Below are 21,960 nucleotides of genomic sequence, written 5' to 3' on the forward strand. Positions count from 1 at the left end.
TAAGGTTGACATTCCTGTACCCCATTCCTAAACTTACTCAAGCACTGTCTGACCTATTTTCTCTTTTGCTTAGTTATTACATTTCTTTGGGATAATGAAGATACCCGTTTAGCCAAAGAAAGAACTGAGGCAGGATTTAGGTGCTTTGTCCAGACTTTATAGCAAGAAAAATGGTAAAACTGGAATTATATCTAGGATTTCCAGACCTATTATTTCACTGTTTTGACACACTTCCCTGATACTTTTATTGGCATTCCCTCCATTAAGATAGAGACCTAATTTTTTATTCAGTGGCAAATATTCAAGACCTCACACTGGCCTGTGAGGGGTCGTGTGGAAAGAGCAAAGAACTCTGGATTTGGATCCAGAACATCTGGGTTTGAAGATCCTGCTCTGTTTTTTACTATCTACGTGACATTAGGAAAATCACTCATATCTTGTTTAGCTTCAGTTTCTTCATCTGTAAAGACATTTCCAGCCTTAAATCTTGGGATCCTGAGATTGAAGGCCTGGATTTGTCATGTAATAGCTATTGTTTGTTGACTTTGTCTCTGAGGCTTAATATTGTTTTTGGTAAAATGAGAAGATTGCATTGAATGAAATCATAATAATAGTGATATTTATAAAACACTTCATATATATTTTCTTGTGTCAACCTCACAACAAGTGAGCTCTTTTATCATCACCCTCATTTTATAGAGGAAGAAACTAGGGCTGAAAGGTTATGACAGCTAAGTCTCTGAAAAGCAAGATTTGAATTCTAGTCTTCCTACTTCACTCTATAGTATTCTATTTGTTGTAGCCACCTAGCTGTGATCTTAAAGATAGAACTCTGGGCTTGGAATCAGGAATACCTGATTCAAATTTGACCTCAGACCCTAGTTGTGGAACCCTAGTCACTTAACCTTATTTGCCTCAGTTTCTTTATCTGTAAAGTGAGCCAGAGAGGGAATAGCAAACTCATCCAGTATCTTTGCCAGGAAAACCCCAGATGGAATCACAAAGAAAAAGACAGGATTGGTACAATCCAACAAATACAGCATTTCAAGTTTTGTAAAACAATTTATACATCACTTCAATTGCTTCAATTGATTTATTCATCTTTAAGGCAGGAAAAATTGATAGGTATATTTTCAAGTTTTAGACCAGAATTGGGACTTGGACAGTGAGTCGGTTTGCTGTTTTTTTCTAAGTGAACTTTTTTATTTTTCCCTCTTGACTAGCTCCCCTCTCTGGCAAAGACAGCATTGATATGTCTTAAGTTAAGGATGTATGTTGTATGATTGAAAAATATAATTGGGCCAATTATATAACTGCCTGCATTTAATCATATTTAATATTTTCTGTATTGAAATTCAGGAATAAACTGTTTCCCCTGCCCCCCTTTTCTCTTTTCTCCTTCACTCCCTCCTCTTTACTCCCCCCTACTCCCTCTTTTTTCCTTTCCTTCTCATCATTTCATTTTTCATAGAATCATCTTGGAACTGGAAGGATGCTCAATCAGACATTATTCAATCTGAAACCTGATTTTCTTGTTTTCACATACCAGACAACTGAGGCTGTGTGCTAATATATGTTTTAACAATGAAGCTCTCCTGAAATAATTTATGCAGACACTTTTTTTTTTTTTAATTTAATAGCCTTTTATTTACAGGATATATGCATGGGTAACTTTACAGCATTAACAATTGCCAAACCTCTTGTTCCAATTTTTCACCTTTTACCCCCCCCCCACCCCCTCCCCTAAATGGCAGGATGACCAGTAGATGTTAAATATATTAAAATATAAATTAGATACACAATAAGTATACATGACCAAAACGTTATTTTGCTGTACAAAAAGAATCAGACTCTGAAATATTGTACAATTAGCTTGTGAAGGAAATCAAAAATGCAGGTGTATGCAGACACTTTTAAGTTTAATCTGCATTATTAATACTTAAGTTTAGACAATTAATAAGTCCTAATTTGTCGTCATTGTTGATTTCTAAGATATAAATGCTGTCATTGAAAATTTAATTGTGGACTCTTACAAGCTCAGTTCACTTCTGCTGACAATTTTTCATCTAGCTATGGGGAACTCACTACTTAACATTCCACTTTTGGACATCTCTTATTTTAATTACTGGTCCCCATTTTGCAGTTGAGGATTCTGAGACACATAGGGGTAAAATGACTTACCCAGTTTCACACATGCAGTAAGTATCTCAGCTAGGATTGGAATTCAGATCTTGCTGATTGAAGTTCAGTGCTCTATCCACCGTCGTAGAACTGTGGTCTAAATTAGAGCAAAGTACAAAATTTATGGAGTGTGGGGGTGGTGTTAGATTTACTTTCTAGATTTTGTGTTTCTGTTAATGCAGCCCAAGTTTGCACTCGATTTTAGGGACTCTTTTCCAGTGTTGATTGATTTTTGACCATACGATTCCATAATCCTTTCATACCTGGGACTTTTTTCCCTTAGGAAATATTTTCTCGTGTAATTATTTAGTTGATTATTTTGGAACATTATATTATCCCTGTTAATATCATTTTATTTAGATTCAAGGATATCGCTCGCTCTAGTCTGTCAAAATCTTTTGGAATTCTCCAGGTTCTTATCCAGTATTCTTCCTCCAGACTTATTTGTTGTTTACAAGTGTCATAAGCATTCCGTCTAAATAAAGACATCCTTCTTTGAATATTTCTTAAGTTTCTACTATATTTATTGTCTCTATTATATGCCAATTAATCAATAAGCATTTTGGTTTTATTATTTTGGGGGGGAAGGCAATTGGGATTTAATTACTTGCCTAGGATCACACAGATGATGTGTCTGAGATCAGATTTGAACTCTGGTTCTCCTGATTCTGAGGCCAGGAATCTATCAACTTTACCACCAAGCTATCCCTTAATAAACCTTTTATTAAGTTCTTACTAGGTACTAGGTACTGGGGGAAAGTACCTCTACATTTATCTAACGCTACAGTCACCCAGTCCTCGTTTCTCTACATGGTCCATAAGGATATGGTTGAATAATATGATTAAAGATACTTTATTCTCAGGCCTTTTAAATTAATTATCATTTGTTTAGAAGAATTGCATGTTTAACCTATATTAAATTGCTTGCTGTCTTGGGGAGGGAAGTGGGAGGAAGGGAGGGAGAAAAATGTGAAACTCAAGGTGTTTGCAAGGTGGATGTTGAAAACTATCTTTGCATGTATTTGGAATAATCAAAATACTACTAAAAATAAAAACATTGGAAAAAGAAGAAAAAATAGTTACCAAAATAAACCCTTCTATGAGGAGACTTGTTAGGATGGCCTAGTAGACACCTTCAGACTAGAACACCTCAGTAGCATGAAGACCTATTTTTTAATAAGAATAGCCAGCATTTATATAACATTTGGGGGGCAGCTAGGTGATGCAGTAGATAGGGCACCAGCCTTGGAGTCAAGAGGACTTGAGTTCAAATTGGCCTGAGACACTTAATAACTGTTTGCCTCAACTTCCTCATCTGTAAAATGAATGAAAGAGGGAAAAGGCAAACCATTCCAGTATCTTTGCCCAGAAAAGTCCAAGTGGGGTTATAAAGAGTCAGATAAAATTGAACAACATTAAAAAATATATAGTATTTTAAGGTTTGCAAAGCAGTTTACATAGGACTTCATTTGATTCTTTACAACTCTGCGAAGGAAATGCTATTACTAGTCCTATTTATTGTAAAGCATTTTATTTCTTTCTATTATCATTTTTTTCCCTTCCTGCTTTCTTCCACTCACTGGAAACATAAACATTTTACCCATGATGAAAAAAGGGACTACTCATCCAGGATTGCAGAGTTAGGCTAAATGGAGGGCAGAATCTCTTAGATTTTTAGTTTCAGCACTGAAGACATTAAGACTAGTTTTTGCATCTTTTTGGCCTCCAGTTTCTTCTTAGATTGCGTTTTTCTAGTGCCTAATCTAGAGTGGGGCTGAAGATTAATTAAAGTAATTAGCATATTCCTCCTGTGCTTGAATCATTCCTGGCTAAGGGGTATTAGGAGAGCTTGGGTGTTTGCCTTGTGCTCTGAAATTTATTGGGATGATAACATTTAAAGTTCTTTTACTAGGCAAAATTGCTTTTAGCTACTCTGTTACTGGGAAGCATGCTTAATTAAAATTGGAGGCTAGTTCTCTAGCACTTCCTTCCCCCAATGTCTCACATCTGGGAAGTTGTACATAGTTGTACATGGTGTCCAAACTCCCTAGCTATTGCAGCCTCCCTTGGGCTGAGTGTCTGTCATTATCCCCAGTCCCTAACCCTTCCTCTTTGCCTTCCAAACTTCAGAGAGAATATCTTTTTCTCACACACAGCTAGGAATTGTAGAGTGTCTGAGATCAGATTTGAATTCGGGTCCTCCTGACTTCAGGGCTGATACTCTATCCACTACACCAACTAACTGTCCCTGGGAATATCTTTTTTTTACTACTTGCCCCTGGCCCAACAATTACTAGTTTATTGTTGTTGTGTCTTCTGTTAGTTTGGAGTTTTCTTGACAAAGATACTATTTTGCCATCTCCTTCTCCAGTTCATTTTACAGAAGAGAGAACTGAGGCAAACTGAGTAAAATGACTTGTGCAGGGCCACACAGTAAGTATCCATGGTCAGATTCCTGACTCCAGGCTCAGTGATCTATCCACTAAGTCACCTAATCACTGGTAACTTTTTCGGTGGAAATGAAGTAAACTTCCCACCTTCTTTGTCAAAGTGTGGGACTTAAAGGTGTGGAAAACTGTATATATTATCAGATTTTTTCCATGTGTCTGAACTGTGTTATCCATAAAAGATGTCTATATAGGAGAAGGAAAGATGAAATTAAAGAACAGATGTTAATGAAGTTTTATTTTTAAAAACAAAACTGAATCCTAGGGAACTGTCCTTTCACCTTTATTAGCTTTTTTGGAAATTCATGTTAAGGTGATAATACCTTACTACAAGGGAATGTGGAGGAGAGTGGGAATTAGTAAATTATACCCCATTGGTTCCCCGTAAACCCTTGCAAATTTAAGTCTACCCTTGGACCTTAGTATAGACAAAGCACAATTCCTTTTAGAATAGAATAATACAAGAGATTGTCCTTCTTGGGCCCTATTCAGGAGTTAGTAATTGCTGAAGACTTCTCTCAAAATGGCTTCAGGGCTTTATAGCTCCATTCACAGGTATGAATTTCTCAGAGAAGCACATATAGTAGTATACCTGAGTTGGAAAAGGGTATAAAGAAGAAACGTTATCCTTTGAAGTGGTAAATTACTATGATGCCTACAGGGTTTGAGTCAAGGTGACTCTGTCAGAGCAAGCAAACTGTGATTTGCCAACATACCTGCTATCAAAAACAGAGTAGGTATTTCAGGCCTGGTTTATAAGCCCAAAGACCATCTATACTTTGGATATATGTGTGTTATACATACATACACACAGTATACACTTATATGTGTGTGTGTATGTGCATATAATATATATTTGCTGTTTCATATATATTTATATATTATATATTTATATATAGCTATATTATATAAACATATATATAATTATATAGTTATTTTTATGTATACATACATATATACATTTTATGTGTGTGTATATATATATATATATATATATATATATAATGTAATATTAAAAAGAATCAAGTTCAAATTTGACTTCAGATAATTATTGGCTCTGTGATCCTGGGCAAATCATTTAATTTTAGTTTACTGCAGTTTCCTCATCTGTAAAATAGATGGAACTTAAAACACCAACCATGCTGCTCTGCAGGTGACTGAGTTCTTCCCTTACTCTTGGACTTCAAGATTTGGGATTATTGCCTACTCTACTCTAAACTGCTATATGATTTGGGACTAGCACAACCTTCCACCCAGTGTATCACTTTGTTCAGTGACATTGTCATCAGAGTCATGGTTTGTCCCCATCCTCCATACAGTCATCACATGGGTGGCTAATCCCAAATTTGCATATTCAGATTTTTCTTGATTAGATCTTTAGTGGTAAGAATAACTGCTGGAGTTGGAAGCGACTTTAGAAGTGATGAAGACCAACTCCATTATTAGAAGGTCTTCCTTGAGACTCACAAAAGAGAAGGAAAAGTCTGCTCAGAATTATCCAGTCAGAATGATCAAACGCTTGAAAAAAGAATGTTTTTTTATTTCTTTCAAGAAAATAACAATTCTAGCTGGCAAAGTCCGAGCTAAGTGCTTAGTCTTGGGTTGAGTTAAAGATTATTTAAAGCAATTAACATCTTTTTTCATTTCAATATTTGAAGAAAGTCTGGTTAAAGGTATGGGAGAGATGGGGTTTTTGCCTTGAACTCTGGAATTTATAGCTGGAGGTAATTATAATTAGCAATTATGTGACAAGGTTTACAGAGCACCTTACAGATATTGGGTGTTCCAAAAGTCTTTGAAGCTATAACTTTTAGAACACCCTCTATTATTTCATTTGATTTTGATAAGGGCCTTGTAAACTAGGTGTTGTTGTTCACTACAAAGTAGCAATTTCATAGATGACAGACTGAGGCTCAGAGTCTAAAGTCATACAGCTAGTGTTTAAGGCAGAATTTGAATCCAGCTGTTTCTGACATTGAGTTCAGCCCTCCATCTGGGATGCCTGGTTACACCATAACTAATTAACATTAACTTTTGAACAAAGTACTTTCAATATTTTGAAAATAAAAAGCTAATATTAAAAAATAGTCTACCCTATATTGGTCAGTTGCTAATATTAGATTTTTCAGTTTGGAAGGGAAAAAAGAGGTATTTCATTTTTCTTATCTCTTTCCCTCCTCCCAACCCTTCCCACAGCATGAGTATTATGGAAACTGCCTCCATTCCCAGTGGGGTTTGGAGGAGGAAGAGAAAAGAATCTGGAATTCAAAAGTTTTTAAAAATAATGTTAAAAAAAATTTTTTTTTACACATACATGGGAGAAAATAAAAAAAACTAAAAAATTTTAAAAGAAAAAAAAAGTACTATCAATTAATGTTCTCTATTGGCTTGACCTAATAGATAGATTCTGACATAATTGATAGACTCTGACATAATTGTTTTTCAGTGTGTCCTTGTAAAGTGCAAAATCAATTTTTTTCATGCTTTCATGCTTTTGACAAGAATGCCTAGGCTCTGTGGGGAAAGTAGACCCTTGTCCTTAAAGAGCTTACAGTTTGGTTGAGAAGATAAAGTTAACTGACCCCAAAACAGTTACAAATTCTAAAATGTGTGGGACTGACTAGATGTGGCATCAGAGTGAGCTAGAAGTTAGGGAAGAGCTGGGAGGGACCTTGGAGATCATGATTGTAAAGAGAATAATTCATATTTACATATTGTTATTCATTTGTTTCAATCTTGACTGACTCTTCCTGACCCCATTTGGGTTTTTCTTGGCAAATATACTAGAGAGATTTGCTGTTTCCTTCTTCAGTTTATTTTGTAGATGAGGAAACTGAGGCAAATTGGTATTTAGCCTCAATTTGCTAGTAAGTGTCAACTGGTTTATCTGTAAAATGCTTTGCAGACCTTGCCACATAATTGCTAATTATAATTATCACCAGCTATAAATTCTGGAGCCCAAGGCAAAGTCCCCATCTCTCTCACAACTTTTACCAGTTTAACACTTTATCCACAACATTCCTTACCTCTCCTTTAATAAGGAGTTATAGGTTCTTCCTGTGCAACAAGAGAACTGTTCGGTTCTGCACACATATATTGTATCTAGGATATACTGTGACTTATTTAACATGTATAGGACTGCTTGCTATCTGGGGGAAGGGGTGGAGGCAGGGAGGGGAAAAGTCGGAACAGAAGTGAGTGCAAGGGATAATGTAAAAAATTACTCAGGCATGGGTTCTGTCAATAAAAAGTTGTAATTATTAAAAAAAAAAATAAGGAGTTATAGGAATTTCTAATCCTAAATCAGATGGTTTGTGACAGAGAACCTTGCCCCTGGAAGGACTAATGTTCTGTTTCACCACTTAGTCTTCCAACATTTACATAATGCTTTGAAAATCAAATGACATAATATCTATCTATCTCCCTTCTCCCCTACTCTTGGGTAAAAAATGTGAATCTGCCCCCAAATTCAGTGGAAAGAACACTGGATGTGGCGATATAGGACTAGGTGTGAATGATCTAGTGAAAAAGGCAAGGTCCAGCTTCAATAAGGGAGATGACTTAAATGAAATAAAAACTTTGATCCTGGGAGATAGGTCCAGATACTATGTTCATCTTTGTTTTATTGATCAAAAAAATGGAGCTTTTAGAAGGGAAGTGATTTGCCCAATGAAATCCAGCTAGCCATTGGCAAGGCAAGGATTAAAACCCCATCTTCTGATTTGAGATTCTTATCACCATACCATATTGTCTCTGAAGACACTCTTCCCGAGGAGGAAATGGGAGGCCCACTTTCCTAGTTAGTTTGTCAAGAGCAAAGGCGAACCTAGAACCCCGTTCAGCCAACTCCCAGGCAGTTTGTCTTGCCACACGTCCCCCTTAATCAGTTGTTGTCCCAGTTGTCATTATCCTAGGAACTGGAGCTTCTAAGCCTTTTCCTCTGGTCCAGAGGGATGCTGATGGGTCACTTGGGGGCCTGCCGTGTTATGGAAGGCCTCGTGTTTAAATCTAGCACTTGCCTCATCTGGCATTTGGGGTTGCCAGCCAAAACAGTCTGCAATTCTGTGTTTCAAAAAAAAAAAAAGAATTTGCTAGCATGCTGTTCCCAAAACATGTTTTCTTTTTCTGTTTTTCAGGCTTTTCCCATCTGCCTAATGGACTGTACCCTTCGTATATTCCCCTGAGCCACCTGGAGCCCCCCAACAGCGGCAGTCCCCTTCTGGCCCAGCTGGGGCAGCCGGGCCTCTTTGACTCTCCGAAAGGTCAGCATTCGTGGGCGGGTTGTTGGGAGCTGGGTGCCGTCTGTCTGCACACACTAGACATATGTTTCAGCTCCCCTTTTCTCCTCATCTTCCCACATGGCGGCTTTCCTCCGCCTTTGCAGGGCTTGGCAAGATGCTTCCCTCCTGCCCTCCCTATGTCCCTCTCTTTGTTAATGCCAGTTTCTCCCTGTGAGGCATGGTGGGGGGTAGGGAGGGAGGGGAAGGCAGGGAAGGGGAGGGCTGGTGAGATCTCGGAGTGCTTATGTCAGGAGTGGAAGGGGATCCCCATCGCAGGAGGCTGTGGAGGGGGAGTGGGAACGTTGGAGGCCCACTTGCTTTTGTAGCCCGATTCTTCCTACCTCTCAAGGACACTCATTACCCCTCTTCCCTCCTCTGCTCCCCTGGCCTAATGGTTGATATTATTATAGAAGAGAAGTCAATCCAAGGGATTCTCTTTGGGCAGAGCCAAATTCCAGATCCTGCACAAAAAGGCCCGAGTTCTTATGGTTTTGTTTGGTGTTTCCTTGTTGTCTACCTGGGATACACCTGCATATACTGTGTGAGGACATGTACTTCATCTGATCTTTTCTTAGCCTCCCAGTATCTTAGTTTCTGACATAGTTTATGCACTGACAAAACCCTGAAGCTATCCCTCTTGGTCACACACACACACACCTCTTCCTGTATTTTGAGAGTAAATATTTGTTTAATAATATGAGGATGACTGAATACATGCATATGTACATACAAATATACCTATATAGGTAGGAGTGCACCTCTCTCCCCCAGATAGCCTCCCTTCATTAAAACTTTGTCACCTTCAGTCTATCTCCCTTCTCCCCTACCTCTTAGGTGAAAAATTGACAAATGAGAGTGAGGAGACCTGATTCCTCACATAACAAAGATATCTTAAGGATGCTGCAGAATATCATGATTTTATAAGATTTTGGCCCAGAAGCTAGCATTGTCCAGCAGGGAGACAAAAACCCTTTGAGTTTGTTTTAAGGAGAGGAGGTGGAGATAGCTGCTAAGTGTGACTAATCTCATCCTCGCTTGGGGATTGTGCTGTGGGTGTGGGTGCTAAGTTCCAGACTTGGAAATTACTCTGCCTGTACTGTCAAGAACAGACTATTTCAGCCTTCCTTCAGCTATGGCTCTTTGTTTTGCCTACTTGGGGTAGGCAGACCTTCCATCAACACAAGAACTCATCCCTAAGAGGGGGAAAAGAGAGAGCTTGGTTTCATCATGGCCAGATGGAACCCACTGTATCTTTAATGAAACCTGAAAGAGTTAGAATGAGTTTTTTGGGTTTACTTTAATTGGGCCTGAGATAGTCACTTTTTATTATTATTATTATATAGCTTTTTATTTACAAGATATATGTATGGGTAATTTTTCAGCATTGACGATTGTAAAACCTTTTGCTCCAACTTTTCCCCTCCTTCCTCCCACCCCCTCCCCCAGATGGCAGGTTGACCAATGCATGTTAAATATGTTAAAATATAAGTCAAATACAATATATGTATACATGTCCATATAGTTATTTTGCTGTACAAAAAGAATCAGTAAAGTCACATTTTGAAGTGATAAGTTTGATTAGATTTTTTATTCTTGCCCTAGGTTAAAAGAAGTGAAAGCTTGGTGGGCTCTGAATATTTGACTTTTTTCTTTTTATATACTCTTTCATTTCATTTTATTTTTCATTTAACAAACTTTTTTTTCCTCTTATTTCCCCACCATTGAACCAAAGAAAGAAAGAGAAAACCCAAATTTGTTTTGACAAATAAGCAGTCATGCAAATACCTACCTTGGCCAGGTTCAAAAATGCCTTTCTCATTATGTATTTTGAGCCCATCACCTTCTTTCCAGGAGGCAGGTTGCATGCTTCATTGTTGAAATTTTGGAATATCCCACTTTTGTGAGTGACAGAGTATCCCACTTTTGTTGGGTGACAGAGTATCCCATTTTTATTGGGTGACAGAGTATCCCACTTTTGTCGGGTGACAGAGTATCTCACTTTTGTCGGGTGACAGAGTATCCCATTTTTGTCGGGTGACAGAGTATCCCACTTTTGTCGGGTGACAGGGTATCCCACTTTTGTCGGGTGACAGGGTATCCCACTTTTGTGGGTGACAGGGTATCCCAATTTTAGGTGGTCACTCTTCCAGATCTTGCCTTGTTGATTTGGATGACGCTGGTCCTTGGGGAGAGGGAGGGTTGGCTAGTTTGAGGAAGGGGCGACTTACCGCTTTCCTGCTCTTTTCCAGATGGGTTCTACCTACCGGGCCAGGTGGCCTTGCACCCTCAGAACCCCGTGTCCAGGACAGCAGCCAGCCACGCTTCGGCTGCCCTGCTCCGGGACAAGGAGCTTGGCCACCTTTCCAAAGGCTCCCGGGAGGGCCCTGCAAAGGAGCATGGCAAAGAGCGGGCCTGTAGAGGGGACCTGCCGCCGCCCTTCAGCAAGAGGGAGGGCAAGGCCAAGGAGGAGCCGCGGCCTCGCAGCGTTGTGGATCTGACGCAGGACGCCAAGCCCGAAGGGGAGCGGAGGCTGAGTGGGCTGGAGCGGGCCGCCAAGATGGGCGAGCGGCTCTCCCCCTTCCTGGCAGAGCACGTCAGCCACCGTGCCCTGGGGAGCGCGGAGCCCAAGTCCAAGAACCCGCTGCAGACGTCCTCCCTGAGCAACTGCAACGGCGGGGGAGACCCCCTGCTGAAGGTGCTGGGCGCCGAGCAGGACTGCTGCGGGAAGGATGCCGCCCCGCATGACGAGAACATGAGGCCGGCGCTCCACGGCCACCTGGACAGGATGAAACGGGGCGAGGCCGTGATCCCTGCCATCACCACTTTGCACATCTCCTGCACCTGCCCCTCCCCGCACCCAGCCCCACCGGGGAAGATGACCCCTTCGTCCGCGTCCTCCTCCTCCTCCGCAGTGACATTCCCCCCGCAGCCCGTCCATTCCAGCATGTACACCATCTTTCCCCCGGCCAAGGAGCCGGGCCGGGAGCACAAAGTCATCGCCCCCACCTTCGTGCCTTCCGTGGAGGCCTACGACGAGAGGATGGGCCCCATCCAGATTGCCTCCCAGGCCCGGGACAACAAGGCCAAGGACAAGGAGCCGGGCAAGGTGGAGGGGCTGCAGCCCCCGCTAGAGAGGGGCCTGGCCGACCTCTCCCGCACCCTCCTGCCCCAGGACTTCCCCGGCCCGGGTGACGCTAGGCGGGCCGAGGTGCTGAGGGAGAAGAACTCGGTCATCCGGGCCAACTCCCTGGTGCTGAAGCGGCACGCGGCCTCCGAGCCCTTCCAGAGCCGGCCCGGCCTGGGCTCCCCGGAGAGCAGGGACTACCTCCCTGCCAAGGACTTGCTGAAGCCCGAGGTTGAGCACCGGGCCTGCGAGCGCGAGCGCTTCTCCAGGGCCAGCGCCAAGGAGGCGGCCAAGGCCTATGGCGCCCTGGAGCCCTCCCGGCAGCCCCCGGACCCCGGCCAGCTGAAGCTGCCCCCCGAGCAGAAGTGGAAGCCCTTTGATATGGGCAACTTTGCCACCACACAGATGGCCGTGCTGGCCGCTCAGCACAACCACGTCAGCCGGGCGGAGGAGGAGGCGGCCAAGAAGGGCTACCTGGACCCCAGCGGGCTGCAGCGCGTGCCGGTGGTGGGGGGCCCCCGGGGGGGCGGCGACCTCCATCCTGTCCCCCACAGCGAAGGCTCTGCCATGCAGAGCCTCATCAAGTACAGTGGCAGCTTTGCCAAGGAGGCCTCGGCCCGGCCTGGCAGCGGCAAGAAGAGCCCTTTTGGCGGGCTGGGCAACATGAAACTGGACCCTTCGCAGCTGGGGACCGCCAAGGTCCAGCAGCTGCTCTCCCACCAAGGGGGCAAGCAGCTAAAGAGGGACCCTGAGAGGCCAGAGAGTGCCAAGTCCTTCGGGAGGGAGAGCATTGGGTCGCAGGGCGAGGTGGAGGTGAGGCACCCGCCTGTGGGCATTGCGGTGGCCGTGGCCCGCCAGAAGGACAACAGCGGCAGTAAGCTGGGGCCCGGCCTGGCCGACCAAGATCGCTCCCTGTCCCTGAGCAACATCAAAGGTAGGACCTGGGGCGGGCTCCCGAGGCCTGATGAGCCCCCAGCTGCATCCCTCCTCCCTCTCTCCCTTTCCTGCTCTGGGAGCTGCCTGTCCCTTAACATCCCTAATTCTTTCCTTTTTCCGTAATATTTTATTCTCCCCAATACAGGGAAAGATAGTTTTCTGCATTTAAAGTGTTTCAATTCTCTACCTAGGACCAGGTAGGGATTGCTTCACTAAGATCAAAATCTAAGGCTGGAAAAAACCTTCCTCTCCAATTAGTGGAATTTGATTAATATACTAATATATGGAATATTATTTTATAGATGAAGGCATTAAGGCTGATAGAAATAATGTGATTTAACCAAGATGTCAGAAAATAAGGGGGAGAGAGACCCAAGGCCCTCAAGTATTTCTTGCTGCCCTTGGTCTCAGCCTTAGTTTGCAAGTGTCTATCTTTTCCCCTCGAAATACCATATCCTTCAATGCAATAAATTAGGAGCTCTGAAAGATCATTTCTCAGCCCATAGAAACTGACAAAAGTGATAAAAATAAGGAGTGGGGGAGAAGCCAAGCAAAAATAAAAAACAAGTCTGATTTTGGGAACTTGATTTTGTATTAAGAGATGCTAAAGAATTTGGGAACTTGATTTTGTATTAAGGGATCCTAAGACCAGTGTATTGGGACAGTGAGCTGAAATGGAGATATTTTGGATAAAACTATGGAGTCCTGAGTTCTGGTCCTGGTGAATTTTGGCAAGATAGTTATTGCTCTTTAACTTGGTTTCCCTGCTCTTAAATCTGAGTAACTCTTAATTCTCTGACCAAAAGAAATAATAAATGAGGGGTCAAAAAATGTCACCAACAGACCTTTCTGCCTTTGATATTTTGGGGTTTGTAGTATCAAGTATTTGTCAAATTCCATGTGCCAACATATGCACTTTTTCTCTATAGATTAGGATGTCAGTCTGGTACTCTGCCTACTTTCATGTTTTTTGTTTCTTGGTTTTTTTTTTTTTTTTTCTGTTAATTTAATAGGTTAAATGTCACAGTTCCCAATGCCTCTTATTTTTCCCTTTGATGAAATGTAATGGCAGCTATTTCTAAAAAGGTAGGAATAGGAGAAGGGGGTAATAGGGTAGGGAGACAGGGGAGGAGTTGACTAGAGAAAACATGCTAGATTGACAAATTAATCACCAGATAGAAGAAAAAATTCAGCCCAGGCTGCTGCTTGAGATTCTGGACAAAAGATCTCTTGAAACTGTTAATTATTCTTCTCTCCTTATGTCACCTCAAGTTATGAGGATCTAGGATTCAGGAATTTGTAGGGAACACTCAAGCTAATCCTCATCAAATATGGAAAGGATAGTGTAGATACAGGTTGGATGCCATTTTAACAGAGGGCACATAAATGATTTTGTTGAACTAAGATGATACTGATCAGGTTTAGAATATTTATGATTCCTATAGAGATGAGGAAATTTTAGCATGGATCAGTAACTTCTCTGCAGTTTTTAATCTTTGAGAGTAGTCTGGGAAACTGAGAAATTAAGTGACTTTGTTCACACAGAGACTAGGGGGATTTTAATCCAGGTCTTCCTATCTCCTTATCCAATACATTTTTGTATTTGTGATCTATTAGTGATGAATTAGTGAGAGATGCTCTTGGTATAGGCAGGGGAGTGGAGAAGGTAGGAAAACTTGGATTCCCTCTTTTAATCAGGCTGGACAACAGTGGCCATTCACTGGCCCAATCCCTGTATTGATCATTATGGAAACTTTAATCTTCTCCCTTTTCCTGACCTAAGTTGATTTGCCTTATTCTTAGATAATTCTCTCAGGCTTAGTGTCAGACTTGGTGCATAAACTAGATTAATTTACTCCATGGCAGCTCAAAATTGCCTAATTCAAGTGATCTCGAGCCCCAGTCTTTCTGGTAGCTCGGATTGCAAACATTTATCACACCAGTCTCATGTGAATATTTTAATATCCATCCCTGCCCTCTTTTAAACCTTTGCATTTTTTTGCTGTTATATTGTGATTTGAAGTTTCTGGTGGATTTCTGGAAGGTGATTGATTAAAATAGATGACTTTTGAGATTTCTTTCATCTCTGAGGTTCTCTGGTTGATGTTTGGGTTGGAAGGATGGAAGTTGAAGGGTAGATATCTCTTTATGCCAGAACCAAAGAACTGTGAGGACTCTTTCACTACCTGAACAAATCTAGTCAGGTTCTTATAGAGAATTCTAAGGCCAAAGGAGGGCTGGGGAGGTGGTGCAGTGGATAGAGGTCCAGGCCTAGAGTCCGGAAGACCCGAGTTTGAATCTTGCCTCAGACACTTAACTAGCTTTGTGACCCTGGGCAGATCACTGAACCTAGTTTGCTTCAGTTTCCTTACCTGTAAAATAAAAAGGAGAAGGAAATGACAAACCACTTCAATATCTTTGCTAAGAAACCCCCAAATGGAGTCATAAGGAATTGAAGATGACTGAACAAATGGCCAAATAATCAAGGGTAGCACTGCCTTATTCTTAATTCAGATTTCACTCTGGGACATGGAAATATCTTGACTATACGTGGAAGTTTCAGTTTAATGGAACTCAATGTCATTAGAACTAATAGAATTTATTTTTCATTATTTGATTTTTTTTTGCTCAACTCCTTTAAGAGCTTAACTTCTTGTAAGAAATAGAGTGGATTAAAAAGTCATTTTTTTGGTTGGCTCTGTGTGTGTGTGTGTGTGTGTGTGTGTGTGTATGTATATACACACACACATAAAAGCACTTATGTGTATATATACACATACATCCATATGATGCATTTGTATTTGTGTATATTCACACAATCCATATATATACAGATGTATTGTAGACACGTGCAGTTTATGTATGCATGAATGTGTTTATACATATAACCTGCTTTCTCAAAATGTTTTTAAATGCATAAAATACATAATATTCCAGAGGAAAACAATTATATCAAAATACAATTATCAGAATAATGACAGTGGCACTTTAAGATTTTCAATGCACTTTATAAATATTATCTCATTTTATCCTTACAACAACTCTGGGAGATAGTTGTATTATTATCATCGCTGTTTTACAGTTAAGGAAAATGAGGCAGAATGAAATGAAGTGCCCTGCCTTGGATCCCAAAGCTAGCAAATGTCTGAAGCCAGTTGGATTTTAGACCTTACTGATTCCAGGTCTACTGCTCTAGTTAAGCACTCTAGTTGCAATCCCTTAACCCTCTTCTTTCCCTTCCTCTAATCTTTTGTCCTCTCTACCTTCTTTTTTTTTTCTCAATTTTCTTCTTTTTTCTGTATTCCTCACTTCCTCTTATTATCTTTCTTTTTCAAAGAATGACTGGTCTAATGATTTTGATTGAGATTCTCTTTCCTAGTTCTTTTAGAGTGGGGGCATTGACATCTATTAACATTTACCATATCAAACCTTGTTAATTATGTTGGAAAGAGAGCAGCTAGTTGCTGCACTGGCCACAGTGTTAGACCTGGAATTAACAATATTCAAGTTCAGATCCAATCTTAGATTTTGATGAGCTGTGTGATTCTGGGCAAGTCACTTGACCTGCCTGCCTCAGTTTCCTCAGCTGCTCAGGAATGTTGTGAGGATAAAATAGGATAATATTTACAAATTTAAAAGCACTGAAAATATTAACTAACTAGGAGAAATTCTACTCTATATTTAATTATTGACATCCTGAAACTCAGGATTTGCTAAATCTAATTGTTTTATAATTGTCTTAGTCAGCTAAACCATGGGGGTCATTAATTAACTTGCTTTCTGGTACAAGTCCTTGCTTTCATCTGATCAAATGGCCATTTTGTCAAAATACTTCCACATGAGAGGCAGTTCCCCTGTAAGCCAGATTTCCTCTGACTTTCAGTGTTATTTAATATTTAATTGAGCACCAGCCATGTCCTTGGTACCATTCAAAACATAGTACAAGACATGCTTTCTACTCACGATCTAAATAAGAAAAACAAGACAAGCGAGACAGAGAGCTCCCAGGAGAAAAGCGGGGGTAGCGTCCAATCTCACAGGAATAGTAGCGAGTGTAACATTTCGATTGCTGTCACTTCATCTCTGGACTTTCCTTCAAGTCTCCTTGGTTCTAGGACAAAAGTTCAGCAATAGCAGAGAAGGACATAGCTAGGATAGAAACTAGAGGAACTTCTGAAAAGAAAATAGCATTTATGTAGATTTAAGGTTTATAAAGCACTTTACAAGTATTTCATTTTATCGTAATTGCAGGAGATAGGTGCTGTTTTACAGATGAGGAAATTGAGGCAGAAGTTGTGATTTGCCTAGCTTCACACAGTGATTAAATATATTAGGCTGAATATGAACTCAAGTTTTCCTGGTTTGGGGCCCAGGGCTTTATCCATGGCACCCATCCTGATGCCCAGGAAAAAAGAGACAGCCTGGGGTGGCAGTGTTTGGCAAAGGTTCCTCACCTGAGTAATGGGTGTGTTGGATTTGATGCCCTTATTTTGAATTTCGAATCAAAGATCCTGTAAATGGGTAAGGGAAGCTGGTGGTTAGGTTGTGTGTTGGGAAGGACTTAGAAACTTTGGAGCATGAGAAGGAATGGGATGGTTTTTTGTAGTTTTTTTCATTGTGGGGGAAAAGCTAGTTAAGTCAGTCATATTGTTCTGAGGGGTGCAAAGAACCCTGAAAACCTATTCAGACCAGCAGTTTGACTGAAATTAAAATCAATTTAGTCAAGATTGTCTCTTTATTAGATCTATTCATATAATCATAGTCCACAGTCTTATAAATAGGCAGCCACTTGACCATGATGGGTAGCAGTTGGAGTAAGTTGAGAAATAAGAGAGATAGGGTTTTCCTATCCACTTCCCACCATTCTTCTCTGATTGAAGGCTGGGAATTTCTGGCAGAGGTTCACAAGACTGGATTGTGAGAAATTAAACATTGACTGGGATAGAATTAAGACCAGAGCCAAGAAATTTTTGACTTGAAGTGGACAGTAATGGGGCAAAGGAAGGAACCATAGAGGTATATTTGTCTGCTGGGAGATTAATCTGTCATGTGTTTTGTGTGTGGAGCGAGGGGAGAAGGAGGTAGTAAAGAAGGGTGGTAGAGAGAAACTGAAATGGTTAGAATTCCTTAGAGATGGAATCAGTAAAGAACATTAGAGAGAAAGAAGTGTTTTTAGAAGGCCAAGGAGAGCTAATGGAAGGCAGCCCAGGTAGCAGGGAAGATCAAAAATGAGAGGATGTGGTCAATGCTATAGTGCCAAGGAGAAGGAAAAGGCAAAGGTAATTTCAGGTTGGTCAGGTATTTTTTTCTTACATTAAAGAAGTTTTATTGATGTTTTTTTTCCTTTTAATAGATCCCTATCACTTTCCTTGGCTCTTCCTTCTGCCCCACCCTTTTATTTCCCAACCCTTCTTCTAACAAGTCAAGAAAAAACAATTGACTATGTCTGAAAATGTATGCGTCACCCTATACCTGAAGGCTACCACGTCTCTACTGAGAGAAAGGAGATGTGCTGTGTAATTCTTCTGAATTCTGTCAGGTAGTTTTTGCCTTGCTTCCTTCAGCCCAGATTTATCAGGACTCAGGGGATGTTCTATTTGGAAAACTGACTCAGAAGCCTTTTAGCCCTTGAGGAGTGGGAGTGATTTTATGCAGCAGCTCAGGGAATGCCTTGGAAATACCTTGTTAATTAGGATAAAATTGTGGTCTTAATTCTCTGGGGAAACTTCACTCTTTTAACTAGTGTATAGGTTAATCTTAGCTTTCCTATATGTTTTGGGTCATAAGTAGAACATTTTGGAAGAGGGAATTCAAGGGGAAAATATGGCTGGATAGATGCATCTATCTATCTATTCCTGGAAAAAACAGCGCAAAGTCAATGTTCCATTATGGCTAATGGACCAGTAGTATGGTTTTTGTATCTTACTAACTGGCCATTATGGATTCCCACTTTACAGTTCCATTATTTTTTTGGTGTTGGCACTTCCCTACACGAATAAAGATTTCTAACCCTATAGAGGCATAGGCCTTAATACATGAGCTTTCTGAGTTCCAGCTGGTCAGACATAAAACATAGTCGTTAAGATTGTTGTTTATATTAAAAAAAAAAAAAAACAACCTTAATACTTTATTAATGCTTAAAAAAAAACAACCCACTTACTTTCAGTTGATCTGCTTCTCTTTCTTCTCCTCTCCCACTTTGTAACAAAAGATTATTAAGTAAAACAAACTAACACACTGGTGATACCTGACAACCTATGCCCTGTTTCCTACCGTAGTTCACTATTTTTCTTCAGAGAAAAGAGAAACATGATTGACACTCAAGCTTCTGACTTACTTTGAAGTCTTCCCAGCTGGATGAGACCTGCTCCCAAAGTCATTTCCATGTCACAATATAAAATCAGTTAGTGGAGGATTATAATATTACTATTATTTATTGTGCTCCATGGAGAATGAAAGCCTTATTTTACTATCTTTGTCATTTAATTCCATAGTTTTTCTCATAGGCTCCAGGCCAAGTGTTCTTAACTTTTCTGTGTTCAGGATCCCTTAAATAGTCCGGTGATACCCATGGGCCTCTTCTCAGAATGCATTTAAAAAAATTATTAAGTAAGGAAATGTTAAATTTCAGAGGTAACTGAAAATAAAGATGCCATTTTCCTCCATCCAAATTCATGGTCCCCCAGTACTCTATGCTTGGACAGAATCTGTGGACTTTAAGTTAAGAAACAACTTCCTCTCCACCCAGCTCTAGACCTTTCTTAGGGTGTATAGGTCAGCAAAACTGACATATTGGGCCACCTTTTTTCTGGCTTCCTGTCTTTTTGAACACTGCCTATTAGGGTTAACTTTAGAAGGCCTTCATATAGCTCCAAAAAAGGAGCCTGGACAAAACATTCTACTACATCTCAAATTTTATTTATTTTGTGAGGCTATTGAGATTAAATGACTAGCAAGGAAATACAGCTAATAAGTCTTTAGTATCTGAGGCCAGCTTTGACTGGATCTCTTGACCACAGGAGTCTAACTACTATCCACTGCATTACCTAGTTGTCCTGTTCCAATGTAACTGAAATGCTTAAGTGAGGTAGGTATTAGGAAGGAAAAAAGGGAACCCTGATGATTTAGGATTAAAATAACCTCTTGCCTTTCATTATTAGGGAGGCTCTGTATCTTTTTTTCTCTCTCCTGCCCAAAGGACAAAATTTTTCAGCTGAACTTTCACCTCGGATTCTGGGTTCAAATGTTGGCTCACCTACTGGCTTCTGCCATCTCTGTGAGAGATTCCATTTGTAAAACAAAAGTACTGACTTAAATGACCAGGAGGATTCTTTATATATCTAAAGCTTGTCATTCTGGGAGAGTAAGAGCCTAGACTTGGACTGTGTTTTGACTTCAGGACACTTAAGAGACCTGACAAATAGGATTTGCCTTTTGGGGGATCGGTGAAGTTTCTTTTAGGGAAGGAGGAAAGAATGCATTCTAGACATTCTGGAATGCCTTGTATTTGTATTGGTAGCTGCTACCCATCTGGAGCAGGCCTGCCTGAGACCAAATGGGAGAGTCCTAGCTGTGGTAGCCAAATAACTCACTTCTTAATCCTTTACACAATCCTGACTTCTGATTGGCAGCTCCTGATAATCCTTCCCCATCCCCTCCCCCCTTCAGGTGGAGGTCAGGGATAGTGTGTGTGTGTGTGTGTGTGTGTGTGTGTGTGTGTGTGTGTGTGTTTTGGAAGAGGAGGAATGTTTACCTTTTACCAGTTTCTTTCTGGACAGACATGGCCATGTTTATTCAGTTGGTCATCCAGTTGAAATATTTGCCCCAGAAACCATTTTTCTCAGCCCCTCTGCCATAACTGCAGACTGTCTTATACTTCCTCATCAGCACAGGGGAGGGGGGAACTGTGTATAAGAGCCATTCAGCCACTCAGACCCTCCCACCAGGCATTAAATGTAATTTACTGAGTCCAACTCAGGGGCTGAAAACAAGGGTTGAATTCTGACAGGCCTCTGGGTCTGTTGCTAAGCGATGGAATTGGCTTGGCAACAGAAGCAGGCCCTCCTTTCCCTCCCCTCCATCCCCTATCCCCTTTTTCTTTCCCCATGTGCCAAGAGTCTAGTAATAACATTAGTTTGCTTGCTTGGAAGTGGAGAGTGCTTGAATATTTAGACCTTTTAAGAAAGAGAAAGCAGGCTTTAGATGACTCATCTGTAGTATTTGGCTAGTAAAATGCAAGTATTTAGTACTAGGCCTTGGTTGCCATGGATACCGGCCCTCAGCCTGTCCTCTGTGCATAATTGATTGAATTTTGTATGCAAGTTCCCTGCATCACGTTATAGATGGACAAAATGGTCATTCACTGATAGAGACAATAACTGGTTTGTACCAGAGGGAGCCATCCCAGCCCCAGAGAGTGGGAAAAGGGGGAGCTGGAGGAGAGGGGCAGGGGTGTGGTGAAAGGGGAGATGGTGGAAGCTTTAAAATTAAACCGGCAATAAATAATGAGTCTTCCATAATATCACCAGCCCAAATAAGGTTGGCATTGGGAAAGTCCCAGGCATTGGGAAAGTGGAAGAATTAAAAGGAAATGAAAGAGTGGTTCACTGGGGATGGTCCAATCTGAATTTTGGGGCTCTGAGATGTTAGCATTTCTTCTCTTTACCCATCATTTTTTTTTTTTTTAAAGTTTTTTTTAAGAAGAAAAAGGTGGAAAAGGGATGATTTGAATGATACAAAAATAAAAGCCTACCTTGGAGCAATAGGTGTGTTTTTATTGAAGTTAGTAAGCATTAAAAATGCAGAGATTAATTAGAGTTAAAATACTCAGAAGCTTCATATTGCATATATAATCTCTTTGCTTGTCAACTAATTTGATAGATGCTTAAGTTATCTCCTAAAACCTCTCCTCTCCCCCATCTTAGACGTGTGCACACATACCTTTTATTTTTATTTTTCTGAACGTTTAGGGATTTAGCAAGCCTGGACATTT

The 21,960-nt window shown here is 40.9% G+C and overlaps 1 protein-coding gene across 9 annotated transcripts in view; it reads left to right on the forward strand.

The window, feature by feature from the left end:
* Nucleotides 1-21,960, forward strand: part of TNRC18 (trinucleotide repeat containing 18) — a 156,773-nt gene that overhangs the window by 63,774 nt on the left and 71,039 nt on the right. For all 9 annotated transcript variants that reach the window (XM_031940819.1, XM_031940826.1, XM_031940786.1 and 6 more), the window contains 2 exons: nucleotides 8,765-8,890; nucleotides 11,158-12,966. In XM_031940819.1, the coding sequence (XP_031796679.1) occupies nucleotides 8,765-8,890; nucleotides 11,158-12,966 (1,935 nt within the window). The remainder of the gene's footprint in view (nucleotides 1-8,764; nucleotides 8,891-11,157; nucleotides 12,967-21,960) is intronic.

Source organism: Sarcophilus harrisii, chromosome 1, assembly GCF_902635505.1.
Source record: "Sarcophilus harrisii chromosome 1, mSarHar1.11, whole genome shotgun sequence".
In the NCBI taxonomy this organism is placed as follows: Eukaryota; Metazoa; Chordata; class Mammalia; order Dasyuromorphia; family Dasyuridae; genus Sarcophilus; species Sarcophilus harrisii.